The sequence below is a fragment of the Amblyraja radiata genome, chromosome 14, assembly GCF_010909765.2.
Source record: "Amblyraja radiata isolate CabotCenter1 chromosome 14, sAmbRad1.1.pri, whole genome shotgun sequence".
Classification (NCBI taxonomy): Eukaryota; Metazoa; Chordata; class Chondrichthyes; order Rajiformes; family Rajidae; genus Amblyraja; species Amblyraja radiata.
In genome coordinates, this window is record NC_045969.1 from 7,310,048 (window position 1) to 7,334,965 (window position 24,918).

The window sequence follows — 24,918 nt, forward strand, 5'->3', positions numbered from 1 at the left end:
AGTATGAATGTAGATCTGTAAGCGACTTTTGAGCTGCTTTTAATCTACTCGATGGTCATTCAGGAATATAGATAGTTATCTAGGGCGGCACGGTGGCGCAGCGGTAGAGTCTCTGCCTTACAGCGCCAGAGACCAGGGTTCAATCCCGACTATGGGTGCTGTCTGTACGGAGTTTGTACGTTCTCCCCTGTGACCTGCGCGGGTTTTGCCCGAGATATTCGGTTTCCTCCCAAGACATACAGGTTTGTAGGTTAATTGGCTTGGTACAAATGTAACATTGTCCCTGTTTAAGAAGGAACTGCAGATGCTGGAAAATCGAAGGTACACAAAAATGCTGGAGAAACTCAGCGGGTGCAGCAGCATCTATGGAGCGAAGGAAATAGGCAACGTTTCGGGCCGAAACCCTTCATCAGACTGTTGGGAGGTGGAGGGGGGGGGGGGGGTGTGGGGAGAAGAAAGGAAAAAGGAGGAGGAGGAGCCCGAGGGCTGAGGGAGAGATAGGAAGGGGAGGAGACAGCAAGGGCTAACAAAATTGGGAGAATACAATGTTCATGCCACCAGGATGCAGACTCCCCTAGCGGAATATGAGGTACTGCTCCTCCAATTTCCGGTGGTGCTCGCTCTGGCCATGGAGGAGACCCAGGACAGAGAAGTCGGATACGGAATGGGAGGGGGAGTTGAAGTGCTGAGCCACCCTGAGATCAGGTTGGTTAATGCGGAGGTGTTCGGCGAAACGATCGCCAAGCCTGCGTTTGGTCTCACTGATGAAGATGTGTGTGTAGGATAGTGTTAGTGTGCAGGAATCGCTGTTCGGCGTGGACTTGGTGGGCCGAAGGGCCTTTTTCTGCGCTGTATCTCTAAACTAAACTAAAGAGAACTAAAGCAAACACAAAACGAGGCCTTGGTGAAGACAGATGATGGTATGTAGTGTGTACTGCCAAGCAGGAAGACTTGAACAAGTTACAGGTACAAAATGTAACAGGTAGGTATTCGCTATAACAGGTTCTTGGCAACAACAGGCAACATGTAACTACAGAAGATAAGAAGCTGGAGTAACTCAGCGTGACAGGCAGCATCTTTGGACAGAAGGAATTGGTGACGTTTCGGGTCGAGACCCTTCTTCTGAAGAAACGCCACCCATTCCTTCCCTCCAGAGATGCTGCCTGTCTCGCTGAGTTCCTCCAGATTTTTGTGTCTACCTTCAAAGAAAAGCCTATAAATCAAGATACCCACAGTGTACAGATAAAGGATGAAGGGTACAACATATAGTGAAAGAAAAAGTCTGATTAACTACGGTCATTTCTTTCCTGTTTCTCCATCAGTAATTCCTTGTTTCTTGCCAACATGCTATGTTTTATAATTTTTCCTGATTTTTCCTTTCAAACCGCGTTTAGTTAACATGTTCCTAGAAATTTGATGTGATCTACCTCAGCTGCACCGATACATGGTTATGTTTCAAGGTTCAAGGTTTCAAGGTCAGTTTATTGTCACATATACCAGTTAAGGGACAGTGAAATTTGAGTTACCATACAGCCATACTTAGTGAAAAGCAACAAGACACACAACCACATAAAAGTTAACATAAACATCCACCACAGTGGATTCCCCACATTCCTCACTGTGATGGAAGGCAATGAAGTTCAATCTTCTTCCTCGTGGACATTGGCCAAAGACAATAAGCGCAGGAGTAGGACATTCGGCCCTTCGAGCCAGCACCACCATTCACCGTGATCATGGCTGATCATCCACATTCAGTAACCCGTTCCTGCCTTATCTCATATCCCCTGACTCCGCTATCTTTAAGAGCTCTATCTAACTCTCTCTTGAGAGCATCCAGATAATTGGTCTCCACTGCCTTCTGAGGCAGAGAATTCCACAGACTCACAACTCTCTGGGTGAAAAGGTTTTTCTTCATTTCCGTTCTAAATGGCCTACCCCTTCTGGACTCCCCCAACATCGGGAACATGGTTCCTGCCTCTAGCGTGTCCAATCACTTAATAATCTTATATGTTTCAATAAGATCCTCTCTCATTCCTTCTAAATCCCAGAGTGTACAAACCCAGCCGCTCCATTCTATAAACATATGACAGTCCCGCCATCCCGGGAATTAACCTCATGAGCCTACGTTGCACTCCCTCAATAGCAAGAATTGTTCTCCCGCGGTCATGGCAGTCAAACAATCTGCAGTCGGGGGGATTGAAGCCCCCGCAGCTGACGATCGAAACCCCCGTCGGGGTGATCGAAACTCCCGCGTTGGGGCGGTTGAAACTCTCCGTGGCATGGAGCTCCCACGTCGGCGCTTCTTACCGGAGAGGCCGCGGGCTTCACGATGTTAAAGTCCACAGGCCCCCGCGGTTGGAGCTTCAATCCCCGGCAAAGGGATCGCAAAGTCCCGCAAACTCCCGCGACTTGGAATGCCGGGTCGGTCTCCAGGAAAGGCCGCGCCACTCCGCGATGTTAGGCCGCAGTGGGGACGGAAATACGATACAGAAAAAAAAATTCCATATCTGTCGAGGTAATATCAAATTGAATCTTTGGGAAAATTGGACTCAGCTTTGGAATGCTTTACATCCATAAGTGTGACTCCTTATAGAGTGGCATCATGTGCAGGAAGCAGAATATGGCATCTTAATGGCACAGAGTTTATTACAATGCACAGAGTCTCTTAACCAGGATAGGGGAGTCAACACCAGAGGACATAGGCTTAAGGTGAGAGGGGAAAAATTACTAGGAAGACGCAGAGTGCAGGAATAGCGCAGCTGGTCAGGCAGCATCTTATGAGAACAGGGATAAGCAATATTTTGGGTCGGGGCCCTTCCTCAGCCTTGAAGCCCCCCCCCCCCCCACTGAAACATTGCCTATCCACGTTGTCCTGAAAGGCTTCCTGACCCGCTGAGCTACCACTCCACTCCATGGCTTCCTTTGTAAATGAGCATCCGCAGTTCCTTGTTTCCTTGTTATCAGAAAGACAAGGGGCATCTTCTTCACTCAGAGTGAGTTGCATAAGTGGAACGAGCATATAGAGGAGATAGTTGAGGCAGGTACAATCACAGAATAAGACACATGCACAAGTACATGGATAGGAAAGGTTTAAGAGAATATCAGTCAACGGCAGGCAAATGGGACTAGCTTGGACAGCACTGGGCCTCTATTCTCACAGAGTTTGGAAGGATGAGGGGGTCCTCATAAATATTTACTAAATAATAAAAGGATAGAGTGGATGTGGAGAGGATGTTTCCACTAGTGGGAGAGTCTAGGATCAGAGGTCATAGCCTCGGAATTAAAGGATTTTCCTTTTGGAAGCAGATGAGGAGGAATTTCTTTAGGTGAATCTGCGGAATTCTTTGCCACAGAAGGCTGTGGGGGCCAAGTCAATGGATATTTTTAAGGCAGAGATAGATAGATTCTAGTACAGCTGTCAGAGGTTATGGGGAGAAGGCAGGAGAATGGGGTTAGGGGGGTGAGATAGATCAGCCATGATTGAATGGTGGAGTAGTCTACCCCACGACAGAAGTAGGAGGGGTTGTGCAGTTTGATAGCCACAGGGAAAAAGGATTTCCTGTGGCGTTCTGTGCTGCATCTTGGTGGAACCAGTCTGGTGCTGAAGGTGCTCCTCAGGTTGACCAGTGTGTGTCATGGAGGGGGTGAGCTGTATTGTCCAGGATGCTCCACAGTGATAGGGGAGAAGGAAGCAGGCCCTTTATCCGTGCGAGTCCAGATCTACAAGATGCAGGATAGTGCCGGGGGGAGTCTGTGTGGCAGAACGCCCAGGCTTACCAGGGCTGCCACAGGAAGAGAGCGGCATGAAGATGCCTCAGTAATCTCCTCGGGCAATAGGAGTCTCCACCCAGTGGAGTAATGCGGAAGGGAATGTTATGCTCTCACAAGTTACATCACAATGACGTGCACAAGTATAATTAATGCAGTGGCCTGAGATCTTTCATCGAGGCGCCGCTCGCCAGCAATTGTACAGGTACAGAGGGAAATAGACAATAGACAATAGGCAATAGACAATAGGCAATAGGTGCAGGAGTAGGTCATTCGGCCCTTCGACCCAGCACCGCCATTCACTGTGATCATGGCTGATCATTCACAATCAGTACCCCGTTCCTACCTTCTTCCCATATCCCTTGACTCTGCTATCTTTAAGAGCCCTATCTATCTCTCTATTTAAAACTATCCAGAGAATAGGCCTCCACTGCCTTCTGAGGCAGAGAATTCCACAGATTCACAACTCTGTGGGTGAAAAAGTTTTTCCTCATCTCCGATCTAAATGTCCGACCCCTTATTCTAAAACTGTGGCCCCTGGTTCTGGACTCCCCCACCCCCCCCCCCCCCCCCCCCCCCCCCACCCCACCCCCCAACATCGGGAACATGTTTCCTGCCTCTAGTGTGTCCAATCCCTTAATAATCTTATATGTTTCAATAAGATCCCCTCTCAGTCTGAAGAAATGTCAGTCTGAAGAAGGGTCTCGACCCGAAAGGTCACCAATGTCTTCTCTCCAGAGCTGTCCCGCTGATTTACTCCAGCATTTTGTGTCTATGTGAGGAGAATAAAATGGATGAGGGTGGAATTTGGGCTAAAAATGGCGGATAATGGCCGACATGGATTATGTGGGCTGAAAGGCCTTTCTCTGTGCTGTATCTCTCTATAACTCTCTATGATTCTAATGGCACTTTGCAGACATGGATGAACGAGGAACACTGAACATACAGCACAGGAACAGGCCCTTCGGCCCACAATGTCTGTACCAAACACGTTGCGAAGATAAACCACTCTCTTCTGCCCATGATCCATATCCCTCCATTCCCTGCCTATCCAAGTACCTACAGGAGTTTAGACACAAAGTGTCGGAGTAACTCAGTGGGTCAGGCAGCATCTCTGGAGAACATGGATAGGTGACGTTTCGGGTCAGGACCCTTCTTCAGATCTGAAACGCCACCCATCCATTGTCTCCAGAGATGCTGCCCGAGTTACTGAATTACTCCAGCACTTAATGTTCATCTTCGGTATGAAGCAACATCTGCAATTCCTTATCATTACCTCCAGGAATTTGTTTTAGGCCGAAGTACATGCACCTGGTGTGGCAAATTAAATGCACCAGAGGGCACTGTCTACATAGTTCGGGAAATTTTCAACATGTAAATGGGACTGAATTTAAATAATAGACATTCGGAGAAGTCAACATATTGAAGTACGACAGCATAGGCTTGGGGAACATCCTCAACATTAAACTATATGTGGTCAAAGTGGCAGCACGGTGGCGCAGCGCTAGAGTTGCTGCTTTACATCAGCAGAGACCCAGGTTCTATCCTGACCACGGGTGCTGCCTGTACGGAGTTTGTACGTTCTCCCCGTGACCTGCGTGGGCTTTCCCCAGATGCTCCGGTTTCCTCCCACACTCCAAAGACATGCCGGTTTGTAGGTTAATTGGCTTGGCAAAATTGTACATTGTCCCCGGTGTGTGTAGGATAGTGTTAGTGTGCAGGGATCGCTGGTCGGCGCGGACTTGCTAGGCCGACGGGCCTGTTTCGTGCTGTATCTCTAAACTAAACTGGTTACGGCAGCACTTACACAACACACGACAAATAAACATACAATAAAAATATAACACAATAAATTATTAGTTACACCAGATTATGCAAGCTGAACTATGTCATGCAACCTTTGAACAGAGTACAAAGTATATTCGGGGTGAAGTACAATACAATACAATACAATACCTTTTATTTGTCATTTGAACCTCACATGAGGTTCAAACGAAATTTGGTTTCTGCAGCCATACAAAAAAAGAACCAAGACACACACCAACACAATTCAATTCACATAAACATCCATCACAGTGAGTCCTCCTCACTGTGATGGAAGGCAAAACTTAAACATATCTCTCCCCTGCACTCCCCTCTCCCCCCCATGTCAGAGTCAAAGACAGAGTCAAAGCCCCCGGCGGGCGATGTTAAATGTCCCGCAGCCATTATAGCCACGCCGGGTGATGCAAGGCCACGCACCGGGTCTTGGTGTTGGAGCCCCGGCGGGCTCTTGGTGTTGGAGCCCCGGCGGGCGCTCACAAAGTCCCGCGGCCATTCCAAGCCGCGCGGGGCGATGATGTAAGGCCCCGCTCCAGGTAATCTTCAACCCCGCAACTCGGGCGGGAGAAGTCGCCGTTGCGGAAGCCCCGAAAAGCGGTCTCTCTCCAGGGACCCGCGGGCTCCCTGTATTACTGTCCACAGACCTGCGGTAGGAGCCTCCGAATCTCCGGGTGTCGGGTCACAGCAGCGCTCCACCACAGCTACACCCGCTCCGGACTCGGCCAGCTCCGTGATGGTGAGTAGATCCGCAGCTCCGCGACTGGAGCCCCAGGTCATTCCTGTTGGAGGCCGCTCCACGTTGCAGCCCCAACGACAACGGAGACCCGACAAAGAAAAGGTCGGGTCTCCCGTGCAGGGGAAAGACCTTAAAGTCCCCCCCCCCCCCACCCACACACACATACCCCGACAAAAAAAACAATAAAAACTACATAGAACAAGACAGAAAACAATAAAAAAAAGACAGACGGACTGCAGAGGCCGCTGCTGACAAGAGTCGCGCCGCCCACTTAGGGTTGTGGTTTGGATTGGGCATGGTGGTTTCAAAACCTGATGGATGATGGGCAGAAGACATTCTACATAAGTTCATAAGTTCGTCATTCAAAATAGCAGAATCAGAATCAGACTCAGAATAAAATGTTATTGGCCAAGTATGTACACGTACAAGGAATTTGAGTTGGTGCCTTGCCCGCACATGGTAAAAACAAGATTTCTAGCAGACAATTAAAAATAAAACGTAATAATTTAAACGTGAAATTAACATGCCAACGTAAAAAGAGGCTACAGACTTTTGGCTGTTGACGAGCTACTGCTCGTGGGAAGAAGCTGTTTTTATGCCTGGCTGTGGCAGCTTTAGGTCATTAGGTTAAATGGCCCATCGAATGGTGGAAGGCCTGGATAGTGTGGATGTGGAGAGGATTTTCCACTGGTGGGAGAGTCTAGGGTCAGAGCTCATAGTCTCAGAATTAAAGTACGCTTCTTTAGGAAGGAGATGAGGAGGAATTTCTTTAGTCAGGTGGTGGTGAATCTGTGGGATTCATTGCCACGGAAGGCTGTGGAGGCCAAGTCAATGGATATTTCTAACGCAGAGATAGAGAGATTCTTGATTAGTACGGGTGTCAGAGGTTATGGGGAGAAGTCGGTTGGAAGGAACTGCAGATGTTGGTTTAAATCGAAGACAGACACAAAATGCTGGAGTAACTCAGCGGGACAGGCAGCATCTCTGGAGAAAAGGAATGGGTGACGTTTCGGGTCAGAAGAAGGGTCTGGACCCGAAAAGTCACCCATTCCTTCTCTCCAGAGATGCTGCCTGTCCCGCTGAGTTCCTCCAACATTTTGTGTCTGACTCCGGTTTGTCAATTGTCCCTGGTGTGTCGGATAGTGCTGGTGTACGTGGTGATGGCTGGTCAGCGCACACTCAGTGGGCCAAAGAGGTCCATTTCCATGACGTATCTCTAAACTTTTTTTGGGGGAGGTGTAGCATGGAAATAGACCCTTCAGGCCATCAAGTCCATGCAGACCAGTGGTCACCCTGTACACCAGCACTACCCTAGACACTAGGGACAATTTACAATTAACAGAATACAATTAACCTATAAACCTTTGGAATGTGGGAGGAAACCGGAGCAACCAGAAAAAACCCACCGGCCACAGGGAGGACGTACAAACTCCGTACAGACAGCACCCATGGTCAGGATCGATCCGGGTCTCTGGCGCTGTAAGGCAGTAACTCTACCGCTGTGTGCTGCCCAAAACTAAACTAAACTAAATTTGACTCGTGTATTAATCTGCTCCCATAGCTAACATTTAATTGTCTTCTGATGTGTCAAAGGGTCTATCTCTTCGGGCGAACAGAATCAAGGGATAGGGGGAGAAAGCAGGAATGGGGTACTGATTTTGGATGATCAGCCATGAAATGCTGGCTTGAAGGGGCAAATGGCCTGCACCTGCACCTATTGTCTATGTTTCTATGAGAAGATTGCTCATGGATTAATTTCTAGGTGTTCTCATCCCAAAACGTCACCTATTCCTTCTCTCCAGAGATGCTGCCTGTCTCGCTGAGTTACTCCATCACTATGTGTCTAGCTTCGGTGTAAACCAGCATCTGCAGTTCCTTCCTCGCCACTTATTTTCTAGGTGACCAGTGCTGGGCAAACAATGCTGGTCTCTCCAGCAATGTGCACCGTCCAAGGACACATTCCTTAAAAAAGATTAAAGATGCTGATAGCATCAATCAGCATTCATACGGTGCTTTCAGAGTAAGAGCTTGCCCTTGGCACTTCAGTGGAATGTTCATGGTGAGCATTTGACCCTGGGCCACTTCAGTCACAACACTGGCGATGTCATAAGGTCATCAGTGATAGGAGCAAAATTAGACCATTCGGCCCATCAAGTCACCACTTCTCCGCCATTCAATCATGGCTGATTTATCTCTCCCTCTTAACTCCATTCTCCCACCTTCTCCCCATAAGTCCGATCAGATATGGTCTCCAATGAGATTGACAGTAACACAGGACTGCTCTCTAGTTGTGCAACATGGATGCAGACTTTACATTTTAACCAGTGTAAATGTAAGATTTAATGCCACATTTGCCGAATTGTTGAATATAAAAGTTATGCCCCTGTCCCACTTAGGAAACCTGAACGGAAACCTCTGGAGACTTTGCGCCCCACCCAAGGTTTCCGTGCGGTTCCCGGAGGTTTTTGTCCGTCTCCCTACCTGCTTCCACTACCTGCAACCTCCGGCAACCACCTGCAACCTCCGGGAGGTTTCGGCCCGAAACGTCGCCTATTTCCTTCGCTCCATAGATGCTGCTGCACCCGCTGAGTTTCCCCAGCAATTTTGTGTACCTTCGATATTCCAGCATCTGCAGTTCCCTTTTGAACACTGCAACCTCCGGGAACCGCACGGAAACCTTGGGTGGGGCGCAAAGTCTCCAGAGGTTTCCGTTCAGGTTTCCTAAGTGGGACAGGGGCATAAGACTACAAAATTGCAAATTAGGTCTCTAGATTTCTACTTCCTGTGAACATTGTGATAAGTGATAAAGAAGACAATGGTCATGAGATGAACAAACTGGTCAGTGATTCACTGGAAGAAATTCCTCGCACTGACAGACAATCTATCCATTGTCAGCATTCACTCCACATCAGCAGTTATCTGTTTAGTTTCATGTCACGTGTACCGAGGTACAGTGGAAAGCTTTTGTAGCGTGCTATCCAGTCAGCGTAGAGACAATACATGATTACAATCGAGCCATTTACAGTGCGTAGATATATGATAAGGGAATAATGTTTAGTGCAAGGTAAAGCCAGTAAAGTCCGATCAAGGATAGTCCGAGAGTCACCTAGATCATCTAGTTGTGATAGGATGATTCAGATGCCTGATAGAAGCTGAGAAGAAACTGTCCCTGAATCTGGAGGTGTGCGTTTTACACTTCTATACCCTTTGTCTGATGGGAGAGGGGAGAAGAGGGAGTGGCCAGGGTGCGACATGTCCTTTATTATGCTATCTTCCTCATTGGTGACCCTCGGACTATCCTTGAAGGGACTTTGCTGGCTTTACCTGGCACTAAACGTTATTCCCTAAATCATGTATCTATACACACTGTAAATGGCTCGATTGTAATCATGTATTGTCTTTCTGCTGACTGGACCGCACGCAACAAAAGCTTTTCACTGTACCTCGGTACACGTGACAATAAACTAAACTAAACTAGACTTTAGCCTATGCTAAATCGTAAGAGTTTGCATGGGAATTATGTAACCATTGCTGTCATGTGGTATATCTGTAATGATGATGGAAAAATTCATGACCCATGGAACATGAGGTGAAATCAGAGAGCTGGGACCTGTAATAAATTGCAATTGTCTTAAATTGTTTTTTCCATAACATTTTCCAATGCATAACATGCCCTTTACTGCAATATAATCAACTGCATTTTGTGACCAGAGTAAATGAACAGGTTGGGCTTTTACGTACCTAAGCATCTATTAAGTTTCCCATAATCGCAATTAAGCTGCACCTTCTTCATCCACTGCATTAGTAGCTGCATGCCGGAGCTATTGCATCATGCATTAATTATGATTTATCTACTCCAAGAAATTCATAAATAATCAAGTAAAACTTGCTTTTCTAAGTACAGTACCATGAAAAACGAAGGCTTTCAAAGCACAAACCTGCAACTCTCCTAAACAATGAAACAGGGTTTTATTCTAGAGTCAAACACAAAACTCAGCTATTTCCAATGATTTAGTAAGGGCGGCATGGTAGCACAGCTGGTAGGGCTGCTGTCTTACAGCACCAGAGACCCGGGTTCGATCCTGGCCTCGGGTGCTGAGTTTACACGTTCTCACTGTGTGTGTGTGTGTGTGTGTGTGTGGTTCCTCCGGGTGCTCCAGCTTTCCTCCCACATCACAAAGATGTACAGGTTTGTAGGTTGTGCCGTAGAATTTAAGGGCCATTATATTTATTTCAGTTTGGAGACAGCCCCTTTCGGCCCACCGAGTCTGCAACGACCAGCGATCTCCGCATACCAACACTATCCTACGCACACTAGGGAACAAATTACATTTATCTCAAGCCAATTAACCCTACAATCCTGTACTTCGTTGGAGTGTGGGAGAAAACCGAAGATCTCGGAGAAAACCCACGCAGGTCACAGGGAGAACGTATAAACTCCGTACAGACAAGCACCCGTAGTCAGGATCGAACCCGGGTCTCTGGCACTGTAAGGCAGCAGCTCTACCGCTGCGCCACCGTGCCAACCCTCTACGCCACCATGGCACTTCATATGACAGAGCATAAAGTTTACCTTTGATTAATAATGAGGACCAGTGTGAGATTATACACTTCAATAAGTAGACGAACATTGCCCAATTGGTGCAAGACTAACAGATTCCAATGTTCAGAGCGGTCTGGGTGTATTCGATACTCAGATATAGATCTTTGACATGTACATCACTGGGAAAGGAAGCATAAGTTGGCAAGTCCAAGAACAAGAGTAGGCACTTTTGGAGATCTGTGTCTCACTTAAGGAAAGATGTTCCACAATGATCTCTTGCTCAGTGTCAACAACAACAAGGGACTAATTGTCTAGGAAGGAACTGCAGATGCTGGTTTACATCGAAGATAGACACAAATGCTGGAGCAACTCAGCAGGACAGGCAGCATCTCTGGAGAGAAGGAACGGGTGACTTTCCGAGTCTGAAACGTCACCCGTTTCTTCTATCCAGAGATGCTGCCTGACCCGCTGAGTTACTCCTGCATTTGTGTCCATCTTCAAGGAACTAATCAAGGACTTCTAAAAAAGGAAGTCAGGAGACCATATGGCCCATACTGCCAAACACTTCAACCACCCCATCCCATTCCCACATTGACCTTTCTGTCCTGGGCCTCCTCCATTGTCAGAGTGAGGCCCATGGCAAATTGGAGGAACAACATCTCATATTTCAAGTCAAGTCAAGTCAAGTCTATTCGTCACATACACATACGAGATGTGCAGTGCAATGAAAAGTGGCAATGCTCGCGGACTTTGTGCAAAAAAACAAACAAACAAACAAACAAACTACAAACAGAATGGAACAGAATCACATATTCTTTACATATTACATATTGTGGGAGGAAGGAAAAGGAAAAAAAACAAAAAAACGTACACCCTAGCTGTATGACTATTGATTTCTCGAATGTCAAGTAACCCCGGCATTCCCTCTCTCTCTGTCCCTCCCTCACCCTAGTCGTCATATTTGTGTTTCGTGTATTTTGTGTTTTTATGGCTCTTTGCAGGTCAATTTCTCTCCTGGGATAAATAAAGTTCTATCGTATCATATCGTCGTCCTGTTGAGCTTCACTGTCTGCACCACCCGTTATTACCTCCTCCACAGCCAACAATTGACCATTGTGGGCTCCACCTTTCCTTGATCATTGTTGCTTTTAGCATATCTTTCATTAATTTGTTCTTTTTACCTTCTATGTCTCTCGTTTCCCTTTCCCCTGACCCTCAGTCTGAAGGAGGGGCCTTTTCTCCAGAGATGCTGCCTGACCCGCTGAGTTTTTTTGTGTCCATCTGCCAGTTTTCACTGGTGGATCAGCGTGGAGAGAGTTAATAGTTTCAAATTCCTAGGTGTTCACATCTCAGATGACCTGTCCTGGGCAACAACACTTTGATGAAATCACAAAGAATGTGCCCCAGTGCCTCTATTTTCTTGAAAGTTTAAAGAGACTTGGCATGTCACTGAATACTCTAGCAAACTTCTACAGATGCACTGTACAAAGTGTCCTGACTATGGAATTTGGAACAGCAGAGGAACAGCTCTTTGGCCCATGATGTTTGTGCCAAACATGATGCCAAGTCCTCGGCCTGCAGGAAACACGTTCCCGATGTTGGGGGAGTCCAGAACCAGGGGCCACTGTTTAAGAATAAGGGGTAAGCCATTTAGAACGGAGACGAGGAAACACTTTTTCACACAGAGAGTTGTGAGTGTGTGGGATTCTCTGCCTTGGAGACCGGTTCTCTGGACACTTTCAAGAGAGAGCTAGATAGGGCTCTTAAAGATAGCGGAGTCAGGGGATATGGGGAGAAGGCAGTAAGGGAATACTGATTGGGGATGATCAGCCATGATCACATTGAATGGCGTTGCTGGCTCGACGGGTCGAATGGCCTACTCCGGCACGTATTGTCTATTGTCTATTGCACATGGTCCGTATTCCTCCATTCCCTGCATATTCCCGAGGTGCCACGAGGTGGAGGCCTTCCCGAGGTGCCAAAGGCTCGTCGGACTTTGGGATCGGTAGGTCGGCGTAACCGAGAGGGAGCTGGAGAAGTCAGGTGCAAGGAGCAAGGAGGGTGAACCGGGGTAATGGCTCCAGCGCCTTCAAGGTCACCTGCAGGACGTGCTGAGGGGCCCTGTCTCCACGCTAAGTAAACGAAACAAAACATTTAGTAAGAAAGAACTGCAGTTGCTGGTAATATCGAAAGACAGACACAAAATGCTGGAGTAACTCAGCGGGACTGGCAACATCTCTGGAGAGAAGGAATGGGTGAGGTTTCGGGTCCGAAGAAGGGTCTTGACCCGAAACGTCACCCATTCCTTCTCTCCAGAGATGCTGCTTGACCCGCTGAGTTGCTCCAGCATTCTGTGTCTATAAGCAAAACATTTTGTGTCTGTCTTCAGTAGGAAATTTATTTTTGGATTCGAGGTAAAATTCTGATTAGAGCAACTAATGCCGAGGATCCCCTCGCAACACCAGGCCTTTGACTCAACCCACAGAAACAATAACTCCAGGAACATATTACCTCAGTAATGCAGAAACCAATAATAAGGAAAGTGAAGTACAGAATATGCGAGGTTTGGGAAATTTACTGTTTTAATGATCAAAATGACATCACACAGCCTCTGTTAAACAAGTGTATCTCAGTTTACGTTAATCATAGGTCTTGTGAAAGGGTAAGAGTGCCGCACCTTGAAAGGTGGATAAGCGGCAAATGATAAAGCCGTTACATGTGGTAAAATGCCCAAGGGATATTAATGAGTTTGGTTTCCGCCCTCTCGCCAGATTGTTAACGCTCCTTGTTGTGTAAACGCCGGCTTTGTGAAAAAATTTCAACTCAGATAATAGCCCATGTTTAACAAGCAGCTCGATTGTCACCTTACCAAAGAATGAAGGCAGTGTACAAAAGCATTACTTGCCATTGTATGCAAGCTGATTGGAAAATATATCACAGGCATTCATCATCCCTGGGACTAAAACCTAGAACCCCTCCCCAGCGGCTCGGTCGAATCACCTTCACCAGGACTACAGCGGTTCTGGAAGTCATAGAAACATAGAAACATAGAAAATAGGTGCAGGAGTAGGCCATTCGGCCCTTGGAGCCTGCACCGCCATTCAATATGATCATGGCTGATCATCCAACTCAGTATCCCATACCTGCCTTCTCTCCGTACCCCCTGATCCCTTTAGCCACAAGGGCCACATCTAACTCCCTGCCACCTTGCCAAAGGCATTTAGGGATAGGCAGTAGATGCTACCCTAGCAGTAAAAGCCCTGTGGCCGAACGATGAATGAATAAAACTCTACCTTCCATTATTTTTATAAACACAAAGTACTCGTGCTATAAAACCAGGATAAGCGCTCCCAACCAAGAAAACAAGCAGAGATAGATAGATTCTTGATTAGTACGGATGTCAGAGGTAATGGGGAGAAGGCAGGAGAATGGGGTTTGGAGGGAGAGATAGATCTGCCATGATTGAATGGCGGAGTAGACTTAATGGGCCGAATAGGCCGAAATTCAAAGGATATGGGGAGAAAGCAGGAACTGGGTACTTATTTTGAATGATGAGCCATGATCATAATGAATGGCGGTGCTGGCTCGAAGTGCCGAATGGCCTACTCCTGCACCTATTTTCTATGTTTCTATGAATGGCCTAATTCTGCTCCTATTAGTTATGACCTTATGAAAACCAAGCCCAAGGCTAGTAGTATCTAAACTGCTTTTACACACTTACGCTATAAGGACAATAACTAACTCCATTTGCAATGATAAGCGATCTACATGTTAACAAGCACATAAAGACTGGTTGTGTGAATGCAAGTATATCATTGTGATGATCAAGTGGGCACCTCCCTTCACTGGTCTTTCATTGGGTTAGGCCCACGACACCTCGGGAAGATGTTGAGGGGGGCATCCCAGAACAACACCTGCTCTCACCATCTATGCACTCCCTCTCCCTCCATCCCTCCCCCACCCAAGTTGCACCAGCTTCTCGTTCTCACCTAGCAAACAGCAAACAATGGCCTGTTTCCTTTATCATCGATACTTTTTTTGCGTATCTTTCGTTCATTTGGAGGGAGAGATAGATCAGCCATGATAGAATGGCGGAGTAGACTTGATGGGCTGAGTGAGCTAATTCTGCCCCTATCACTTATGACCTTATAATGCTACTTGGGTCGTCTAATACTGGCTGGACCTATACAGTTGATTACAATGACCTTGGAAGCACTGATGTACAGAGATAACTTGGAATGCTTGTTCATACCCCTGAAAATGCTGATGCGGGTGGATAGGGTAGTAAAGAATGCATTCAGCTTCCTTGCCTTTATCGGCTGGGATATCACGTTACAGCTGCACAAGCATTGGTTAAGGTACACCTGGAATATTTGTAGCAAGGAACTGCAGATGCTGGATTAAATCGAAGATAGACATAAAAAGCTGGAGTAACTCAGCAGGACAGGCAGTATCTCTGGAGAGAAGGAACGGGTGACGTTTCGGGTTGAGGCGGATCTCAACCCCAAACATCACCCATTCCTTCTCTCCGGTCCCGCTGAGTTACTCCAGCGTTTTGTGTCTATCCTGGAATAGACAATAGGCAATAGACAATAGGTGCAGGAGTAGGCCATTTGGCCCTTCGAGCCAACACTGCCATTCAATGTGATCATGGCTGATCATCCCCAATCAGTACCCCGTTCCTGCTTTCTCCCCATATCCCCTGACCCCGCTATCTTTAAGAGCCCTATCTAGCTCTCTCTTAAAAGTATCCAGAGAACTGGTATATTTCGTTTAGTTTAGTTTGGAGATACGGAAACGGGCCCTTCAGAATAGGTGATGTTTCGGGTCGAGACCCTTCTTCACTGGACCATGACCCCACAGATGAGCACCAGACCATTATCTTGAAGAAGGACCCCCCCAGGATCGAACGTTCTGTTCCTGTGCTGTTCGACTCTTGAACCATACGAGGTATATTCCTTCTTTGCTTCATTACTGGTACAATCCACCAAGTAGATTTTTTCAGACATAAGTTACCAAGAGATTCTTTGGACCCTGACTGAGAACTTAGCACATGGACTTGAGACAATGCACTGTGAATGATTATCAAGTCCACTTACATAGTTCCTCTCAAAGAACTGACGCTTCAGAATCAAGACCTTGGTAACAGCCCATTTGTTACATCGTCATTGTAATTAATGAATAACTCAAAAGCTACAGGTAAGACATTGGGAAATTTATTACGCCGCATGTTTACATTTCGACTTCTTATCGTAAAGTACAAGCAGAATAATACATCAAAAGGAGGGATAGAAATGGGTCTCAAACCCATCTGGCTTATTTAGTTGCTGGAATCTGGAGCAAAATAACAAGGGGAACTGATGCAGGAAGCTCAGCGGGTCAGGCAGCATCTATGGAGGGAAAACGGCTTGCGAAGGGTCTCGACCCGAAAAGCAGACCGTCCCTTTCCTTCTGCAGATGCTGCCTGACCGGTTGAGTTCTTCCTCCAGCTTCCCTTTTACTACAGGCTTGAATTAAAATTGAAATTACATTAAAATTAACATTCAAAAAACATTTTTAATGATTGGAGCGCTATAGCATTATGGCCATGGAATTAGTTTAGTTTAGTTTAGAGATACAGCGCGGAAACAGTTCCTTCAGCGCACCAAGACCGCACCGACCAGCGATCCCCGCACAATAACATTACCTTTCAGAGACGAGGGACAATTTTACATTTATACCAAGCCAATTAACCTAAGAAACTACATGTCTTTGGAGTGTGGGAGGAGACCAAAGATCTCGGAGAAAACCCACGCAGGTCACGGAGAGAACGTACAAACTCCGTACAGACAGCACCTGTAGTCAGGGTCGAACCCTGGTCTATGGCGCTGTAAGGCAGTAGCTCTAACGTTGCGCCACCCTGCCGCTGTGATTAGTGGGCAGTGATAAAATTAAATATTTCTGTCATAGGTTTCAGGTGAGGGGGGAAAGAGGGGTAACTTTTTGTAGACTGAAGAAGGGTCTCATCCAGAAATGTCACCCATTCCTTCTCTTCAGGGATGCTGCCTTTCCCGCTGAGTTACTCCAACATTTTGTGTCTATCTTCGGGTAACTTTTTCACACAGGATGTATGGATCGAGCTGCCAGAGGAGGTAGTCGAGGCAGGGACTATCGCAACATATAAGAAAGGTACATGGATAGGACAGGTTTAGAGGGATTTGGGCCAAACGCAGGCGGGTGGGACTAGTGTCGATGGGACACGTTGGCCGGTGTGGGCAAGTTGGGCCGAAGGGCCTGTTTTCACGCTGTAAGACTCTATGACTCTAAAAACAAGTCAAACAAAAACAGGGTGGGCACTGAACATGCTGATGTAAGCCTCCATTTCCACAGGTCTGTTGAGATTGTCTCTGTAGCTGACCTGTTGGTAGAAGTGATCAAGGCAGCGCGATTAATCTCTAATAATGTTGCCGCTATTTTTAGATTACTGTACTCTCTGATCGAAAGGTCATTCTTCCTAAAAGCACGTTGCACCATGTACAAAGTCCTGTAACAACGTGTATACTCTGAATGGAAATTTGTTTTGTTTGGTTTAGTTTAGAGATACAGCGCGGAAACATGCCCTTCAGCCCACTGAGTCCACACCGCCCAGTGATCCCTGCACACTAATACTATCCTACATACTAGGAACCATATACAATTTCACCAAAGCCAATTAACCTATAAACCTGCGTAGGAAGGAACAGCAGATGCTGGTTTAAACCGAAGATAGACACAAAATGCTGGAGTAACTCAGCGGGACAGGCAGTATCTCAGGAGAGAAGGAATGGGTGACGTTTCGGTTCGAGACCCTTCTTCAGACTGATGTCAGGGGAGAGGGAGATATATAGACAAGGAAGTGTAAGGTGTGAAAATAGGACAAAGGGTGTTGAGATCAAGGCAAATGTAGAATAGACCATTGTTAGCAACAAAGGAAACAGGGATAAAATGCAGTCGGAGACAGTAAGACTGTTGGGAGAACTGGGAAAGGGAGGGATGGAGAGAGAGGGAAAGCAAGGGTTACTTGAAGTTAGAGAAGGCAATGTTCACTGGGGTGTAAGCTGCCCAAGCGAAATATGAGGTGCTGTTCGTCCAATTTGCGCTAGGCCTCATTCTGACAATGGAGGAGGCCAAGGTCTGTGTGGGAATGAGAGGGGAGTTATGTGTTTAGCAACCGGGAGATCAGGTAGGTGCTGCCTGTCCCGCTGAGTTACTCCAGCATTTTGTGTCAACCTACAAACCTGTATGCCTTTGGAGTGTGGGAGGAAACCAGAGCACCGGGAGAAAACCCACACAGTCACGGGGAGAACGTACAAATTCCGTATAGAAAGCACCCGTAGTCAGGATCGAACACGGGTATCTGGCGCTGTAAGGCAGCAACTACACCGCTGCACCACCATGCCGCTCCTTTAGCGAGCAATTTTAGTTTAAGGAATAAAACTCGAGTCTAATTCTGCAAGACAATCTGTACTGATGGCCATCAAGCACCGATTTACACTATTTCTGCTCTCACACCATTTTATTGCCAGTGCCGTGTGGCAATCCACGTGAAAATTATTTACTGTTACCAGGAGATTTTTTTTTTAAATGAAGAAACTTAGTTGCTTGATAAAAAGTTTATTTCACTTGTGCAGATGTTGGTTCACACCGAATATAGGCACAAAATGGCGGAGTAACTCAGCGGGAGAGGCAGCATCTCTGGAGAGAAGGAATGGGTGACACTTCGGGACGCGGCCCTTCTTCAGACTAACGTTAGGGGGGAGGGAGACTAGAGATATGTAAGGGGTAAAGAAACGACAGATTAAATCAGACGATGATAAGGAAATGTAGAATGGTCCGTTGTCATCTGAGGTGAAGGTGACAAGGAGGCAGCCGCTTGGGCAGCTCTCAACCCAGCAGTATGATTTTGGATTTCTCTACCTTCAAGTAGCCCTTGCTTGTCACCTTTCCCCTCAGCTAACAATGAATAATTCTACGATTCCTTGATCATCGTCTGCTTTGATCCATTGTTTTTACACCTTACCATTCCATGTCTCTGGATTCCCTGCCTCCTGACTCTGAAGAAGGGTCTCGACCCGAAACGTCACCCATTCCGTCTCCGCAGAGATGCTGCCTGTCCCTCTGATTCACTTCAGTGTTTTGCTTTAGCTATTTATCCACTTTAGCTATTTCACTTTCTCTGATCACAGGAGAACGACTGCCTCACTAATTGTTCTGTTGCTGGGGGTCATTTATAGTGGACGGTCACGGTGTCATCTTGATCGGACATGTTCTGAAGAGCCCTGGCCACATTTTCGTTGACGTAGAACTTTGGGTGGCCTGAGCTGGAACCCTTTTCCTTCCTGCCTTTCCTTGAGCCATTGGCGATGTAGGTGTGGTAGGGATCGTCGCTATGCTCCTGTCTCCTTGACCTCACCGTGCTGGCCAGCATGGAAATCATAAGGACGGTGAACATGCCAAATATTACCAGAATGTACAGATAAGCAAATAAAAAATCTTCCTCCTGCAGTGTTTTATTCAGGGCTGCTGCCTGCCGCTGCCGAGCCAAATAGTCCTTGTAAAACTCGATGAAAAACTTCTCAAATAAAAGGGTTGCGTTCGACGTTTCTGTTGTGCTTCCTTCAACTGTGTCCATGACGCTGGTTCTATGGAACAAGGAAATGAGGAGGAATTTTTGATTAATATTTCAGCTGTTTTATTTGTTGATAAATGTTCTGTAGTAAACATTGGGCTTGTACTGGGCTTGTACACTCTGGAGTTTAGAAGGATGAGAGGTTATCTCATTGAAACATATAAGATGGTTAAGGGCATGGACACGCTAGAGGCAGGAAACATGTTCCCGTTGTTGAGGGAGTCCAGAACCAGGGGCCACAGTTTAAGAATAAGGAGTAAGTCATTTAGAACGGAGACGAGGAAATGCTTTTTCTCACAGAGAGTGGTGAGTCTGTGGAATTCTCTGCCTCAGAGGGCGGTGGAGGCAGGTTTTCTGGATGCTTTCAAGAGAGAGCTAGATAGGGCTCTTAAAAATAGCAGAGTCAGGGGATATGGGGGAAGGCAGGAACGGGGTACTGATTGTGGATGATTAGCCATGATCACATTGAATGGCGGTGCTGGCTCGAAGGGCCGAATGGCCTACTCCTGCACCTATTGTCTATTGTAAAATGATCTATGAATATCCAAGATGGCGACCAGCGACCTCTCTGTGTCCAGTCACAGAGCTGGATCTTTGTTTTGTTTTTGTTTTTAGAGATACAGCGTGGAAACAGGCCCATCGGCCCACCGAGGCAGGACTAACTTACGCTCGCCCATACACTAGTTCTATCTGACACATTATGGACAATTTACAGAGGCCAATTAAGCTACAAATCTGCACATCTCTGGAATGTGGGAGGAAACTGTGTTATTTTGACTTACATTCAGAAGTCAGAGTCATTTTCCCAGATGGACTTGTCAAAATAATAGAGAGCAGGGCTTTAAGCTGAGAGTGGGAAAGTTTATAAGAGTTTCAAGTTTAGTTGAACCGAGTCTGCACCAACCAGCGATCCCCGCACATCCACACTATCGGACACAAACATTTAAATTTATACCAAGCCATACAAATCTGTATGTCTTTGGAGTGTGGGAGGAAACCGAAGTTCTGGGAAAAAACCCACGCAGGTCACGGGAAGAACGTACAATCTCTGTACAGAAGGCACCCGTGGCCAGGATCAAACTCGGGTCTGTGGCGCTGTAAGCGCTGTAATGCCCCTGTCCCACTTAGGAAACCTGAACGGAAACCTCTGGAGACTTTGTGCCCCACCCAAGATTTCCGTGCGGTTCCCGGAGGTTCCTGGAGGTTTTTGTCAGTCTCCCTACCTGCTTCCACTACCTGCAACCTCCGGCAACCACCTGCAATCTCCGGGAACCGCACGGAAACCTTGGGTGGGGCGCAAAGTCTCCAGAGGTTTCCGTAAAGGTTTCCTAAGTGGGACGGGGGCATAAGGAAGCAACTCTACTGCTGCGCCATCATGCTTTTTTTGCATGGATACTGATTGTGGATGATTAGCCATGATCACATTGAATGGCGGTGCTGGCTCGAAGGGCCGAATGGCCTACTCCTGCACCTATTGTCTATTGTAAAATGATCTATGAATATCCAAGGTGTCGACCAGCGACCTCTCTGTGTCCAGTCACAGAGGTGGATCTTTGTTTTTTTTTTTGTTTTTAGAGATAAAGCATGGAAACAGGCCCTTCGGCCCACCGAGTCTACTCTGACCATCAATTACACGTTCACACTAGGTCTATGACCAAGGGTCAATTTACAGAGGGCTATTAACCTGCAAACCTGCACGTCTTTGGAGTGTGGGAGGAAACCGGAGCACCAGGAGAAAATTCACGCAATCACAGGGAGAACGTCCAGACTCCGTACAGACAGCACCTGTGGTCAGGATCGAACCGGGGTCTCTGGGGCTGCAAGGCTGCAGCTCTACTGCTGAGCCACCGTGCCGCACTATACCGTTGATCATACGTGGAACGCACTGCCATGGGAGGTGGTGAAAGCAGAAACAAATGCAAGATTCAAAAGATATTTAAAGTACATGAACAGGACAGGACTGAAGGGATATATACCTTGTGCAGGCAGAGTTAGATTAATTCAGAGATACGGTATGGAAACAAACTCACCATCTACACATGGCAGACAATTTACAATTTTACCAAAACCAATTAGCCAACCTGTACGGCTTTGGAGTGTGGGAGGAAACCAGGGATCCTGGAGAAAGCCCACCCAGGTCGCGGGGAGAACGTACAAACTCCGTACAGACAGCACCCGTGGACAGGATCGAACACGGGTCTCTGGCGCTGCAAGGCAGCGACTCTACCGCTGAGCCACACATGTCCGGATTAAATTGGCATCATTGTCACCACAGACTTCGAGGGGCGAAGGGGTCTGTTCACGTGCGGCACTGTTGCATGACCCATGCTTCAATTTAAGGCTCATTGACCAACACAAAAGCAGCACTAACAACAATGTATGGCAACAAGTTTGATTCAACCAGGATAAACGGACCATTCAGAAATCTATGGAACTCATTACTGTAGGTTTTATGTGTGTCTGTAAGGTTTGAGGGATAATGTGGACCTCAGCCTGAAGAATCAGAGTGATCGAGTGATAGTGCTCGAGTGAGAGTCATAGAGTCATAGACTGATACAGCTTTGGTCAACTTGCACACACCAGCCAACTTTTCCCAGCTACACCAGTCCCACCTGCCCGCGTTTGTCTCATATCCCTCCAAACCTGTCCTATCCATGTACAACTATTTCTTAAACGTTGGGATAGTCCCAGCCTCAACTAACTCCTCTGGCAGCTTGTTCCATGCACCCACCACCCTTTGTGTGAAAGAGTTACCCCTCAGATTCCTATTAAATCTTTTCCCCATTCACCTTAAACCTATGTCCTCTGGTCCTCGATTCACCTACTCTGGGCAAGAGGCTCTGTGCATCTACCCGATCTATTCCTCTCATGATTTTATACACCTCTATAAGATCACCCCTCGTCCTCCTGCGCTCCAGGGAATAGTGTCCCAGCCTGCTCAACCTCTCCCTGTAGCCCAGACCACTCGCAACATTCCCGTAAAGTAGTTCCAGAGCCCCAGTTGGAACGTTTCTAAAGCCGTAAACGGTTTCGATCGCGCATGGATTTTTTCCCCCAACGAAATAAACTCATAAAACCCTGTGGCTGCCAGAAATTAAGCGTGGTGCTCTGATATCCTGTTTGCTCAGCATTCCTGCTATAGTTTGAGATGGCGGACCGGCAGGCACAGAGCTTCTCATTGTTTGTACTTTAATAGCTAGTTTCGGACAGACGTCTCTCTTTGAAATCAACATTAACTATGTAATTACCACCGACAAAGAAAGCCACAAAAGAGCATTGGATCGCAGATCCTTTGATCTTCCAGACAATCAAGGAAACCTGCTGTAATATTCAATCATATTGTATGCAATAAACACATAATACTCACCAGGTTTCAGACTACCTTTTTGAAGCTCTTCCTATGACCTAGAAGCCTTGGGTCTGATGTACGGTGAATTGTGGTGCATAGCCAGCGCTCCACTAGGTGACCTTGGCTGTTGAAAATGATAAACTCATTAATAAACTGATCAAAATTTACTTAAGATATGAAAATCACTATCAGCTTGATAAGGAAATATCACGCAAACTCCAGCGAGCTCAAGAACCGCCTGTTGCTTAAGGTCAGAGTCTGGTTTCCCTGTACTCTACCCAAGAGAGCTGGCAGGAAGAGTGGCACTGTTCAGGGCAAACCTTCTGGGTCTGGTGGCTGTGTAGGGTGGCACGTCAACCTAGAAGCTCAGGCCAGAGGTTGATCCAACACAGAAGCGGATCATTTGGCCCATTTTGACTGCGGGAGCCACACAAATTAATGTTTAGTTTAGTTTCGAGACACAGCGGGAAAACAGGCCCTTCAGCCCACCGAGTCCGCACCGATGAGCAATCCCCGCACATTAAAGGGCCTGTCCCACGAGCATGCGACTGCATGCGGAGAAGGCGACCAAACCGGAAGCGGGGGCCGCGCGGAGGTCGAGTGATCCCGTACGAGTTGACGTGAAGTTCGAGTGAAGTCCGCGGGAAGTTCGCGGGTGACGTACAGCGTCGACACACTGCGTACGGCGTCGAGACGCTGCGCACGCCCGTCGAGGCGGTGCGTACGGCCTCAATGTGGCTGTGGGCTGGCAGGCCATTGCCGCGCGGAATTCTTGGACAGTGTCAGTTTTTCGGAGCCCCGCGCGATGTCGGGACCAGCACCGCACAACTCCATACGGCTCCGGCGATCGAGGTGGGACCGGCCCCGCGAGGCCGTACGGCTCAAGCGACCATGTTAGGTCGCGCTTGCCGCATGCAGTCACATGCTCGTGGGACAGGCCCTTAACACTTCTTCTTCTTCTTGAGTGTGGCGTGCACAGCCTAATGTTGTAGACACCAAAACACTACTTTCTATTTGCTTGTGCACGTCGGGTTGATTGCATTAGTCGAAACAGGGTGGACCACGTGAAGGTTGCAAACTCCCACCCCACATTAACAGTACCCCACACACTCTATGGACAATTTCACATTTACACCAAGCCAATTAACCTACAAACCTGTACGGCTTTGGAGTGTGGGAGGAAACCAAAGATCCCAGAGAAAACCCACGCAGGTCACGGGGATAAAGTACAAACTCCGTACAGACAGCGCCCGTAGTCAAGATCGAACCCAGGTCTCTGGCGTTTAAGGCAGCAACTTTACCGCTGCGCCACCGTGCCACCCTATTTACTGGCTTTGATTTGTCTTTTTACATACATCTCATTCGTTTGTTCTTTGTACCTTTTGCATATCTCTAGTTTCCCTCTCCCCTGACTCTCAGTCTGAAAGAGGGTCTCAACACAAAATGTCACCTATTCCTTTTCTCCAGAGATGCTACCTGACCCGCTGAGTTATTCCAGCATTTTCAGTGTCTATCTTTGGTGTAAACCAGCATCTGCAGTTCCTTCCGACACACTGGGGTACTTCATGAGTGCCCACATACTCAGCCCACCATATGGTAGCAAGCTTCACATTCTAACCAGTCTTCAAAGTCCACAATCATAAGGTCATAAGTGATAAGAGTACAATTAGACCATTTGGCCCATTAAGTCTATTCTGCCATTCAATCATGGCTGATCTATCTCTCCCTCCTGAAAGTAAACATGCAGGTACAGCAGGCAATGAAGAAAGCTAATGGCATGTTGGCCTTCGTAACGAGAGGATTTGAATATAGGAGTAAAGAGGTCCTTCTGCAGTTCTACAGGGCCCTGGTGAGACCACATCTAGAATATTGTATGCCGTTTTGGTCTCCTAATTTGAGGAAAGACATTCTTGCTATTGAGGGAGTGCAGCGTAGGTTCACGATGTTAATCCCTGGGAATTTGGAAAGACTGGGCTTGTATTCACTGGAATGTAGAAGATGAGAGGGAATCATAGAAACATAAAATTATAAAAGGATTGGACAAGCTAGATGCA

At 47.2% G+C, this 24,918-nt stretch overlaps 1 protein-coding gene across 1 annotated transcript; it reads right to left on the reverse strand.

Annotated features, from left to right (window-relative positions):
• Window positions 1–19,110: 19,110 nt before the first annotated feature.
• Window positions 19,111–19,518, reverse strand: kcne2 (potassium voltage-gated channel subfamily E regulatory subunit 2). The gene has a single exon (XM_033033491.1). The coding sequence runs from the start codon at window positions 19,516–19,518 to the stop codon at window positions 19,111–19,113; it is 408 nt and encodes a 135-aa protein (XP_032889382.1).
• Window positions 19,519–24,918: the final 5,400 nt, after the last annotated feature.

Bases quoted from the DNA above. Each gene is read 5' to 3' on its own strand.
- kcne2 (XM_033033491.1), bottom strand. From the start codon at position 19,518: ATGGACACAGTTGAAGGAAGCACAACAGAAACGTCGAACGCAACCCTT.